At 43.5% G+C, this 12,792-nt stretch overlaps 1 protein-coding gene across 1 annotated transcript in view; it reads right to left on the bottom strand.

The window, feature by feature from the left end:
• Positions 1–536: 536 nt before the first annotated feature.
• TRAPPC6B (trafficking protein particle complex subunit 6B) overlaps positions 537–12,792 on the bottom strand; it is a 32,208-nt gene continuing 19,952 nt past the window's right edge. The window contains exons 3-6 of the mRNA XM_073638840.1: positions 7,235–7,352; positions 6,066–6,149; positions 4,047–4,140; positions 537–1,568 (exon numbers count right to left, since the gene is read on the bottom strand). Coding sequence (XP_073494941.1) covers positions 1,537–1,568; positions 4,047–4,140; positions 6,066–6,149; positions 7,235–7,352 — 328 coding nt within the window. The 3' untranslated portion in view covers positions 537–1,536. The remainder of the gene's footprint in view (positions 1,569–4,046; positions 4,141–6,065; positions 6,150–7,234; positions 7,353–12,792) is intronic.

A 12,792-nucleotide genomic window follows, 5' to 3' on the forward strand; every position in this document is an offset into this window, starting at 1 on the left:
ATGGGCCAGACATAGATCTCCCTGAGACTCTGCCTCTAGAGATTATTTGATATGAAAGGAGGCGTTACCAGTATGAGACATGTAATGATTGACAGTCTGCTCTCATAATCACACACGGCTCTGCACTAACACAGTACAGCAGAAGTGAACTTTGTCTCATTACAAACACATTTTCAGATGTCCTCTTATAGTGCTTCAGCTTCTATCTTGCAGGCAGTTAGTGGGGGGGGCAGTACAGCAGAGCTTAGAGCACTATGAGAGGACAACTGCAAATGTGTTTGTAATGAGACAAAAGTCACTTCTGTACTGTGTTTACTCTCAGAATCACACACATCCCTGTAATGATATCAGAGCTAAGTGTCAGTCATTATATGTCTCATACTGGTAACGCCCCCTTCCAATTAAATTAAGCTCTGGAGGCAGATTCTTGGGGAGATCTATGTCTGGCCCATAGATCTTAACAGCTCATTTACATATTAAAAAAAAACATGGATTTCTCTGGAATAACACATCCGTTCACAGATATCAAGGTATCAGTTTATTCAGCTTCCTATGACCTATATGCCCATGTAGATGGCTTAGGAGGGTTGATCCTACTGACAGATTCCCTTTAAGACACTGAGTCAAATTTATTAATCCAGTCTAAATTTCGGACACAGTCTGAGAATACACATGGCTCATGATAAATTTCTTGCATATTTAGACTGTTTTATCTAACTTTACACCATCTATTAATGTCAATAATTTGCACAAAATTGTGGCACAAAATAGGTCATGCCCCCTTATGGTGAGCTACATCCACTTTCCATCAGGCCATGCCACCGTCTCAAACGAGTTGGGAAATGTGTATATAACATATAATGAATTCCTGCCAGACATGTACAACCATTTATTTGTGCAAATTAAGCCAGAATTCTGGTACATTTCGTTTAGTAAATCTCCCTAAATGTTGCGCTGATGAACCTGTTCTTACAAGGTCATTGATTCCCACCAGGCACATCTGCATTGGCATTTTTTTTTAAAGAACAAGTTGAAAATTATAGAAGTGATCTATTTCTTATGAACACCACAGACACGTTTTGCTAGTATAGTATTGATGTATGAGGCCCAGTGTCAAAAAGGTGTATTATTCATTCCCATTACAATATTTAGTGGTCTGGAAGGCAGACCGTCCACGAATAAGGCATTTTTACGTCTAAGGTACCTTTTTGCTGGACTGCAATTTTCATCACTCACATGTATAAAGTACTCCACGTTGCTTGACAGATGTAATTGAAGGTTTCCTATGCATTCAAAAAAATGTTAATGTGCTTGTGTACATAGTTTAGTGTTCTCATGTGGTCAGATAGATGAGTAAATGGTAAACTATCCCCGTCATCCCGATTTCAGGGTTTAAGACTTGTGCGATGAGCAGGCTCCAGATGACTCAGAGACGCGAAGGTAAGTAGATCATCTTTTACGTGAGCCGAGGATACTTTTATGTGTTATGATCTGTACAGACAGTCAGTTAGGGTTTATGGCATTCCGCCGCATGTGCTACAACTTCTGAATCATCACCTGGAATTTACCTATAAAAAAGAGAAACCAGTTCATCACAGGTTAACAAAAATATAATTTGTACTAATAAACTTAATACCACATGATGATATGCAAAGCAGATTGACAAAAACAGTTCTGTAGGGCGTATTTTATATAGAGACACCTAGTTGTCCACTGTAGGGTGACTTAAAGAGGGTGTCCAGGTTTGGGGCTCAAGTCTGCAGTCACTCTATCTGTCCGCAGACTTGTGGATCCTCACAGTGCGCGCTGTCAGGATTTCCATACTTCCGGCCACATTCCGACTAGACTTGTCTGGTCTTGCGCAATTCACTTGTATTGAGTGAGGTTGAACACGTCTAGTCGCCATGTGACTGCATGTATGCAAATTGCATACTTACAATCACACGCCTGCCCACTCCCAGAGCCGGCACCAGAGAATCTTGACAGTCACTATGATTAACTGCAGACTTGAGGCCCAAGCCTCAAGCCTCAAGTTTTTTTTCACAGAATTGACACTTATCCACACAGTAGGTAATATGGATAAATGTTTAATCGCTGAGGATCTGGGACCCCATAGGTCATAAGAAAGGAGGTCCCATGTCCTCGTGTGGATAGAGCAGTGGTAGAGCTTGCATGTTGCTCCTCCATGTAAAGGCGATGCAATCAGCACATTCTTGCTTTTTCTCTCTTTTCCTACCACAATGGCCAAATTTAACAATACAATAGGGGTGACTGGGTCCTATTCCTCTAATAGGTGGAAGTGGAAAAAATGTGACCCCCCAACTATCAGGCAGTATAGCCACAGTCATTGGATTTTCAATAAGTTGTATGTGCTTCAATAACACTTTAATGTATGGTAGACCTTAATAGAAATATAAAAATCAGAATACTAGCCAAGTTTTCCCATACGGTTGTTTACTTAATTCCCATCTTTCTTTGATTTTTTTTTTTTTTTTTTCCATCTCTTTAGTCGAAGTTCCCAGGATGAATATTTGGCGAGTTTTTGATGTTGCAGATTTTCTGCACCAATTAGCTTGCGTTTCTTAACATGAGTTTTATACTGTTTTTTTTTTTTTTTCTTTTTTCAGCAGCTGTTTTTTTTCTCCTGTTTTAAATACAGCCGCTTTTGTTTTGGATACTTCCTTTTATTATTTGGCCTTGATGAAACTTTATTATTAAAGTCATGTACAAATTACATGTATTTTTTAATGCGTTTCCGTTGTGGAAAAGCACTAACAACACGTGTGCATTATTAATATGCGGATTTTCCACATCTCATCTGAAAATAAGACTCGTATTTATTGCAAGATGAATTGACACATTGCAAATTTTTAAAAAAAGCACCGCAGGTCAGTTTACAGTGCATTAAAAAAAATAAAATAAAATGTACAGTGAAAGTGAGATTTCTTTACATCCCATCCACTCTGCTGGGACTGTAATAAGCTGTGTTTTTTTGCACACGAAAGTAGGCAGTGTCAAAAATGCACCAAATATTTATTGTGGGAATTTAGCCTAGAGTTTAGGTGGTCTTACATCTCAGACAGTTGTCAGATGAGTTTATAAAGCTTTTCACTAGAAAGTTTGAAATCCAAAATGCCTGATCCTTTTTCCATTGGCTGGTCCAAAAATAATCCATTGACTGGTCCAAAAATAATCATCAGGCTTGTCCAACATTTACCTAATATGTATGGGCACCCTTACAGTAACCTTACCAATTATTCCTAAATTCCCAGAGGAGCATTTATGAATATATGATTTCTGAATAAATGCACAAAAAGGTTTTCACAAAAAAAAAAGCCTTCGAAGCTCTGGGTCTCATCAAAAACATGCACATGTGATATAAAGGGAAATCTACCTCCTTATAGAAAGATCCCATAGCTTTTCTTCATCTTTACAGCACTTGCCCCATTACTGGTGTGAGCAAGTATTTATCAATGAACTGGCATTTAATAATCAATTATGCTATTTTGCAATTTTCACATGTGCTGACATCTAGTGGCCAATCGGGCTACACTGCAGACTAGTGACATTTGATAACAAAATGACAGGACTATGTGATGCCATGAAGCCCCCATGCACGTTAAATAGCTGTTCGGCTGACCGCTCTCTCTCTTGACTTCCCCTATATATACAAGCACTTGGCTAGGCTAAGAGGCGCAGATTCCTCTTTCCACAGCTTAACCGGGCGCCAAAAAAAGGATCGGCTGTTGGAAATCCAGAAATCAGGATCCTTCTCTCCATCTGACAGTAGGGAGGCCGCCGAACACATTAGACTGTTGGCTGATCCCGCCAATATCATAGATTAATGTCTATGGGGGCGTTTATACAGAACGCAATTATTAGTTGAGAGATGGCGCTCCACTGTCTATGAAAAGTTTTAGATTTATCTTGACAGTAAAGCAACACTCTCTTGCTGCAAAAAAAAACAACACACACACACACTACTAGAATTAATAATACGCTGCTAGTACTAATAAACCATAGGCATAAAAGTATTATATACTCACATGCAGGCATTACTGAGACTTCTGCTGTTACAATACTTCGTATTCCCAAATTTGATAATCCTCCTCGAATTAGACCACATGTGAATGCCAAATACTGCAAAAAAATAAGATTCTGTCTGAATTACTTTTAGTAGACGACGGGAAGAATCTATATACTGGAACAAGTACACAGAAGTCATGAGACTACATTGTGCCATTAGCAGCTTGTATCAGCTAGTTGGTTCCACATCGCTACTAAGGCCTGTGCCAAGGGCAAAGTAATACTCATCTCGACCCAAAACAATAGCTGTGTTCTTACCTTTACTGAGTTTCATCTTGATTTATTTGCCCTTGCTACTAATCATCTAGTCACCATGTAGATTTCCCTTATTCTTCTTTTTAATTGATCGAATATTATAGTATATAATGGGTACATTCAATAACAATGTCACATTGGACCCTGCGCCAATAAAGCTCTAAATGTCCTAACAACATATAGGTGGCCATTAACAATAGATCAATGTCAGTCGAACCTGTAGATTTTTTTTTCTACAGTCAGCAGTAGTTGGGGGAAAAGTTTGATCAGGCTGATGACATTTAACATGCCTGATCCTGTGTTCTAATGTGGAATAGGCTGTCGCCAGAGGTGTCTGGGAGCTGCTTACACACCTACAACTGAGCATTCAAGTGTATGGTAAGCATGTGGAGACAACTGGCAAAAATATATGGCCACTTTAACTTTAGATTTATGGACAACAAACTGTAGGATGTATACAATAGAACAGACCTAGGAAAAGTGTGACCTGCAGGCCACATATGGCACTTTGGCTGTACCTGTATCTGAGCTGCAAACAGTGATGTACCGCATCACACCGCATCCTCAGGATGCAAATACCGTTGAATACAGTGGCGGAACAGGGGTCCATAATATTGTATATGAGGAGCTGTGAGGTCCATCATATCGTGTGTGGGGGAAGCTGTGGGGGTTCATGCTATTGTGTGTGGGAGGAGCTGTGGGGTCCATCATACCATGTGTGTGGGGAGCTGTGAGGTTCATCCTATTGTGTGTGGGGGAAGCTGTGGGGTCCATCCTACCGTGTGTGGGAGGAGCTGTGGGGTCCATCATACAGTGTGTGTGGGGAGCTGTGGGGTCCATCATACAGTGTGTGGGGGGAGCTGTGGGGTCCATCATACAGTGTGTGGGGGGAGCTGTGGTGTCCATCATACAGTGTGTGGGGGGAGCTGTGGGGTCCATCATACAGTGTGTGGGGGGAGCTGTGGGGTCCCTCCTACCATGTGAGGGGGGAGCTGTGAGGTCCATCATACCGTGTGTGAGGGGAGCTGTGGTGTCCATCCTACAATGCGTATGGGGAGCTGTGGGGTCCATCATACCATGTGTGGGGGGGGGGGGAGCTGTGGGGTCCATCCTACCGTGTGTGGGGGTGGGCTGTGCGGTCCATCCTACCGTGCATGTGAGGAGCTGTGGGTTCCATCCTACCGTGCGTGTAGGGGAGTTGTGGGGTCCATCCTACTGTGTGTGTGGTGAGCTGTGGGGTCCATCATACCGTGTGTGGGGGGGAGCTGTGGGGTCCATCCTACCGTGTGTGGGGAGGAGCTGTGGGGTCCATCCTACCGTGTGTGGGGGGGAGCTGTGGGGTCCATCCTACCGTGCGTGTGTGCAGGTCCCAATCATTGATTCTCCTGCCTGCAAGCCTCTCATCCCTGTTTGGCGCCACAAAATCCACACTGGCCGAGAGCAGATTCTGCTGTGATCACAGGACTTTTATTACAAAATTACCAATAGAGACACCGCACTTGTTTCAGCCTGTAATTCCCTGCTTGGGCAAGTTATTTCAGCTATATCGCTCTATCTATATACTCCTTCAACATCTATCAAGTCCAATGATCCATGAACCCTTATACATATATCCTACCTTTCATTGTATCCCCATTAGACTCTCATGTTACCAAATTTGTAATAAAGCGTGCCAAGTTTATTTTCATAGCGAGTATGTTAGAAGATCTGGATGTTATTATTACCTTGGGAGCATGTTCCATATACTGTTTGCCTGCAGACATTTGAGTGATAAGTCGGAATTTGTTGTCCTGGAGCACATAAATACCCTATGTAAAGAGGACATTTTTTTTTTTAAATAAATGTAAAAGAAGAGTCAACACATATAGACGTATAAATGCTGTAAAATTGGAGGAAACAGTTAAGGTTCTGGGGACGTGAACTAATATTAACATCTGGAACGTGTACGGTTCTACTGAATGTAAGAAGATTATGAATAACCGCAAAAAAAAACAAACAAAAAAAAACACACAACCCCCACCAAACGGTTAAATGATTTATTTTCAGATTTATACATTTGATATGGACGTGTAAACAATTTTGCCAAAAAACTGTCAAATCAGAATAAAAAAACAAATAAATAAATAAAAAATCACAACTACTAAGAGCAAACCCCCTTTTGCTCAAATAAAGGGAATCGGACAGCAAGTTTTTGGCATGTAATTCAAGAGCAGCATAATATAGGGCAAGAGAGCCAGATTCCAACGATGTATGACTTACTGTGCTTCTTGCTGTAGTTTTGATAGAACCCCGTTTTATCTGTTGTAGATGTAGCAATGCTCGGAATGTTGAGTTGTGTAGAACCCCGCCCACTCCCGATTGGCAGCTTCCTGTGTACAATCAGTGGTGTGGGCGGGGTTACACAGATTAGCTGGACTGCCCTGCACATGACACCCAGTCAGGCAGTGATAATCTCCAGCTGATAAAACACTGATTGTATTTAAACTACAATAGACAGCCTAATAAGCGACACATCCCTGGAATCAGGCTCACTCACCCTATATTATGTTGCTCTCAGATTAAATAGCAAATAACTTCTGACAGATTCCTTTAAAGGGATTGTCCTCTACTAAACAATCCCACTTTTTAAGTATGCTAAATAAAATGAAAAAAACAAAAACAAACACACCTATGACCACATTAGAATGACTCACGGATCACTGCCCAGGAACAACTAATGTTGTCTAAACACTGAGCAGCGCTGAGAAAACATGGAAACAGATACGCAGATGATCTGTGTATTTACCATTGCCTTGGACTCATACATTGTATGTGCACTCATACACAGCAAACAGCCCTGAATACCTATGGAAAAGTCAACTGCACGGTGGCAGCACATACGCCGAGAGGTTACCTGGTGATTGGTCCGCAGGTTGTCGATTTGTTTCTTGAACACTGTTGTCCAAAAATCTTTGCAGACAAATTTCATAATGTCTAATTCATCCTTGAACCTCGCTGTATCCTTGGTAAATCTACAAAAGTTATAAAAAAAAATAAATAAAAAATAAAAAAAATGAAAATATATTCACTTTACCATTATTATTAGACAGGGGCTGATGAATTTGCCTAGAGCAAAACTTCTTTAACATTACTAATTTTTCCTCTAGTAAATCTGTAAAAAATAAATGAATCAGCCTATCAAGTTGACACAATTTTATACAGCCCTTCTAAGGGTATGTTCACACATGGCATTTCGCTTTTTTTTTTTTTTTTTTGCAGCCAAACCCTGGGTATAAAATATTGCTGCATTTTTTTTTTTTGTTTGGTGAGTTTTTTCAGGCACATTATTTGAGCGATTTATATACAGTACATGGTAATAAACCCTGCAAAAACACAGAACAAATGTTCTACTGTGATTTTATTCAGTGTTTTTGCAGTTTCTCCTGACTCAATGAGTAAAAAAATGCTGCAAAACGCTGAGAGAATTGTCATGCTATAAATTTTCGAAAACGATGCACTGCTCAAATTTAGTCAGAAAAAAAAAAAAGCATAAAAAAAGTGCAAAAATGCCCCATGTGAACATACCTAGTAAATAGGATAAAAAGATCAATGGGCGCTGCCAAATCTGCCTCCAGAGCTCTTATCACCCAGCTTTTCTAGACTTCTGAGCTAGGTAGGGTTATAGAAGCAGAAGGGTGTATGACCCCCAGCCATCAATAGTACATCCCCCATACTATTGAGAGGGAATAAGTAAGTAAAACTTATTAAAACCCCTTTAATGGGAATCTATCAGCTTTATTTTATCCAGCCAAAATCGTTTATATGTGAACGTACAGAAAAAGGAGCGGTCTGTCGAACAGAAGAAAGCGGTGCTCGGCGGGGAATAGAGATGGACAGGCAGAGGCTTGGGAAGGGCTTTGTCACGCCCAAAGCACTTCCAGACTCATTTGCATTTTGATTCAAACAGCGACTTCCCAGTAAAGGAACAACAAACTGGCTAACTAATGGTAGGGATGGATTTGTCTCGGCTGTCACTCCCATACACAGGAGCACTCGTTCAGCCAAGCGCTCCTGTGTTCTCTATGTGAAAGCCACCGCCAACGTGTCACCCTGGAGAATGATCGGCAGTCCGAAATCGGACAAGCACCATCGGCATCTCCCTCGATCATCAGTCGGCCGGTGCCCTAACACAATAGTCCATTGGCCGAACCTGTCGATATGACATTAGTTTGATGTGTACGGGGGACTTAACGGTTAAAGTTAAGACTAGAGATGAGCGTTGTTCTACTCGAACTGTTCGCCAATCTCAAATTCGAGCTGTTTTGGGCGGTGTTCGAGCCGTTCGGCGAACACGAACAATTTGAGAAAAATTCGGCTGTTCGAGGTTATGTTCGATAACTGTTCGTGCACCAAAATCATAACTGGATTTTTTCTCAGTAATGATGAAAATTAATGTTAATACGCAGTTTGAGTGTACAGCGGGGCGGGGGGAGGGGCAGGGGATGGATCTCTGCAGGAACAATGAAGATCTCCATTTTTTTTTCTCTTTCCCGCATTTACAGTGGGGAGGTGCAATCTGTCAGCCTATCAGCAGCGCACACACGGAGCGAAGTGCTTTTTTTCACACAAGCAAGGGCATGTGTCATTGGCAGTGTATGTCACATGTCCTTGCCCTATAAGACCAAGCCATTTTCCCCGTCGCCACCATTTTCTCACTGCTGCAGCTGCGTGTTAGACGGCACCGCTGTTGCTGTGTGCGCTATACCTTGTTAATTTCAAGCCAATTTTCGCACAAATATACAGATAGCTTGGGAGTAGGGAATAGTTGTGATTGCAGTCCTTTTAAGGACTAGGTTACAGCATTTCCTACGACTTTTATCAGGCAGGTCTGTGCTCTTAAATAGATAGGTTGTGGGAGTAAAGACTAATTGTAATTGGAGTCCTTTTCAGGACTAGGTTACATCAGTTTCTATCAGTTTTTGCCAGGCAGGTCTGTGCCAGTGCTGTGCAAGTTTTTTTCACAGCATTTGGCTGAATCTAGCAAAGCTAATCCTTTTTGGCCTATTGCAGAGTGTGTTAGTCAGTGGAGTAGCCTATCTGTGTTGCAAGATATACCACCTGTGTATAGAATACCAATTTTTTTACTGCACCTAGTGAAGTAAAATCTTTTGGGCATAGCATCATTCTATTAGTCCATCTATACTGACCTCCATCAGGTTGCAAACTGAATCTAATTTTTTTCTGCATCTAGCTCTGAAAAAATATTTGGCCTTCTAGCAGTGTGTGGGACTTTCTCTATTAGTCCATCTATACTGACCTCCATCAGGTTGCAAATTCAAAATAATTTTTATCTGCATCTACAGTACCTCTGAAAAAATATTTGGCCTTCTAGCAGTGTGTGGGACTTGTTGTATTAGTCCATCTATACTGACCTCCATCAGGTTGCAAACTGAATATATTTTTTTCTGCATCTACCTCTGAAAAAATATTGGGCTTCTAGCTGTGTGTGGGACTTGTTGTATTAGTCCATCTATACTGACCTCCATCAGGTTGCAAATTGAATATAATTTTTTTCTTTATCTAACCCAGCCAATAGTTTTGGCCTAATACCACAGTTTGGCCACTCAGCTCTGCTCGGTTACCATCCATTGTTTTTTTGTGCAAACAACTCCAGAGTTGTTAATTAGTTAACCACCAAAATGAGTGGAAAAAGGCCTGCTGCTGGTGGAAAGGGGAATAGGCGTGTTGGGAAGGGGAAAAAAGGTTGTGTCCGTGGGGTAGGTGTTAAAGCAACAGTAACATCTGCAGAAGAAAGACCATCTTCCAGCCAAACTAAAATGTCTACTTCTTTTAGGGGACAATGTGATAAGATCCCTTTCTTACGGCCACGCCAATCGCTACAAATTCCAGATGAGGCACAAAAACAGCAGGTGCTTCAACGGATATCAAGTGCTCCTTTAAGTGGGCTCTCCTCCACATCAACTTCAACATCACAAATACTCCAGTCCTCAAAGGTGTCACCCAAATCGCACTTGCTTCCTCACAGCTCCCAAATCTCCAGCTGCCCGTCTGAGTATGAGGTAGAACAGATGGTTGAGTCTGCAGAGCTGTTTACTCATACTATAGCCTGGGAATCAGAGGTCGACTCCAGCGCTTCTGTGAATCCAGACGAGGAAATGATCTGCACTGATGCCCAGAATCTTTATGAGTCGGATCCAGGACCAGACGCAGAAGGTTCTGACCATAATGTAGACCCTCATTCCCAAACTGTAACTCCTGTTGGTGGAGACAATGAGGAAGACGATGATAAGGCTCAAATACCTGATTGGAGCGACAACTTTAGTTTTTTGTCAGGGCAGGAACAGGTTGGCTCTGAGGACGACGGGTGTGATAATACACAGGGTGATGATGATGAGGTTGGAGATCCCACTTACTGTCAACCCACAGTCAGCCAAGAGATGAGGTCAGCAGAGGAGGTGGAGGAAGATGCTAGTGACGACGAGGTCAGGTTGCGCCTTCCTGGACAGAGACGTAGTACTGGAAGCACGTCAACAACTGCATCCTCAAACACAACTCTGCCTCTCACCACAAGTCGTGGTGGCTCTTCAGGTCGCATGGGTGCTAAGCCTTGCATAGCCTGGGCATTTTTTCAGATCGATAAAGATGACCCAACTCGTGTTATCTGTAACATTTGTCAGCAAAAGCTAAGTAGAGGCCAAAAAATACATAGTTTGAGTACTTCATGCATGAACCGGCACATGGACATGAAGCATAAGTTGCAGTGGGAAGCTCAGTGTGCTACAATGCAGCCTAGCCGGCCGGGCCAACCACCGTCTGCCATATCTTGTGCATCCGCGGCCTCTTCATCCTCTGTGACTGGGGGGACAGCAGTCACACCTGTTTTGGGGCGCAGACCTGCCACCTCTTTACCCGCAACAGCCAGCGTGATTGGCAGGTCATCATTTTCTTTGGAGGTGGTAACACCAGCTGGTGTTGAGCGCTGTCCGACATCGATAGCACCACCTTTGGATCAAGGCAACCTAACATGTCCGCCTGCATCTTCCTCACAGACCGGCAGTTTGCCGGGGACACCCTTATCAACCCCGTCTAAGCACAATAGCCAGCCCTCGGTCCCTCAGATGTGGACAAGTAAAAGACCATTTCCTCCTAGCCATGAGAAAGCTAAGAGGTTGAATTTCACCATCTGCAAGCTCTTGGCTACAGAAATGCTGCCTTTCCGCCTGGTGGACACAGAGGATTTTCGACACCTTATGTCCGTCGCAGTGCCCCAGTACCAGATGCCCAGTCGGCACTACTTCTCAAAGAAAGGTGTGCCTGCGCTCCACCAGCATGTTGCACACAACATCACCGCTTCTTTGAGAAACTCTGTGTGTGACAGGGTGCATTTCACCACAGACACTTGGACGAGTAGGCATGGACAGGGGCGTTACATGTCGCTGACTGGGCACTGGGTAACTATGGTGACAGCAGGACAAGGGGCTGCTGTCCAAGTCTTGCCGTCCCCACGAGTTGTGCGTCAATCCTCTTTATGTCAAAGTTCCTCCACTGCTTCTGCCTCCTCAACCTCCTCTCGGTCTTCCACCTGCACCCAAAGCCTGTCTGGTCATGCCACAAGCTTTCTAACTGCGCAGAAGGGATCCTGCACACCTCCTTACTATGCTGGCAGTAGGGCTCAACGTCATCAGGCGGTTTTTACTTTGAAATGTCTGGGAAATGTGAGTCACACAGCTGAGGAGTTGTGGTCAGCTCTGGAGAACCAATTTCATGAATGGTTGTCTCCACTGGACCTGAAACCAGGGAAGGCCGTGTGCGACAATGCTGCAAACCTGGGTGCGGCCCTTCGCCGGGGCAATGTCACACACGTGCCTTGTATGGCTCACGTGTTGAACCTGGTTGTGCAGCAATTTTTAGCCCACTATCCCAGACTAGATGGCCTTCTGCAGAGGGCACGGTCCCTGTGTGCTCACTTCCGCCGTTCGCATCCCGCAGCTCAGCGACTTACATCTCTACAGAAGTCGTTGGGCCTGCCACTTCACCGGCTAAAATGCGATGTGCCTACCCAGTGGAATTCAACTCTGCACATGTTGCAGCGACTGTGGCAGCACCGACAAGCCCTGGTGCAATACGTTCTGACGTATAGCCTGGGCCAACGAGATTCAGAGGTGGGGCAAATCACGCTGGAGGAGTGGTCTCAGATCAGGGACCTATGCACCCTTCTGCACAGTTTTGAAATGGCGACGAAGATGTTTAGTGCTGACGATGCCATTATCAGCATGACTATTCCGGTGATTTACATGCTGGAGCACATGTTAAACAGAATTCGGAGTCAGGTGGTGGCACAAGAGGAGGTGGAGGAAGTAGAGGAGGAGGAGTTGTATGCGGAAGGGCTAACATCTGCAAGGTCCAGACGGTCGGCAGCACCAAGGCGGCAGGCATGTGAGGGTGGGGGAG

This window comes from Phyllobates terribilis, unplaced genomic scaffold (assembly GCF_046119375.1).
Source record: "Phyllobates terribilis strain yellow unplaced genomic scaffold, ASM4611937v1 Scaffold_7__3_contigs__length_470593459, whole genome shotgun sequence".
Lineage (NCBI taxonomy): Eukaryota > Metazoa > Chordata > Amphibia > Anura > Dendrobatidae > Phyllobates > Phyllobates terribilis.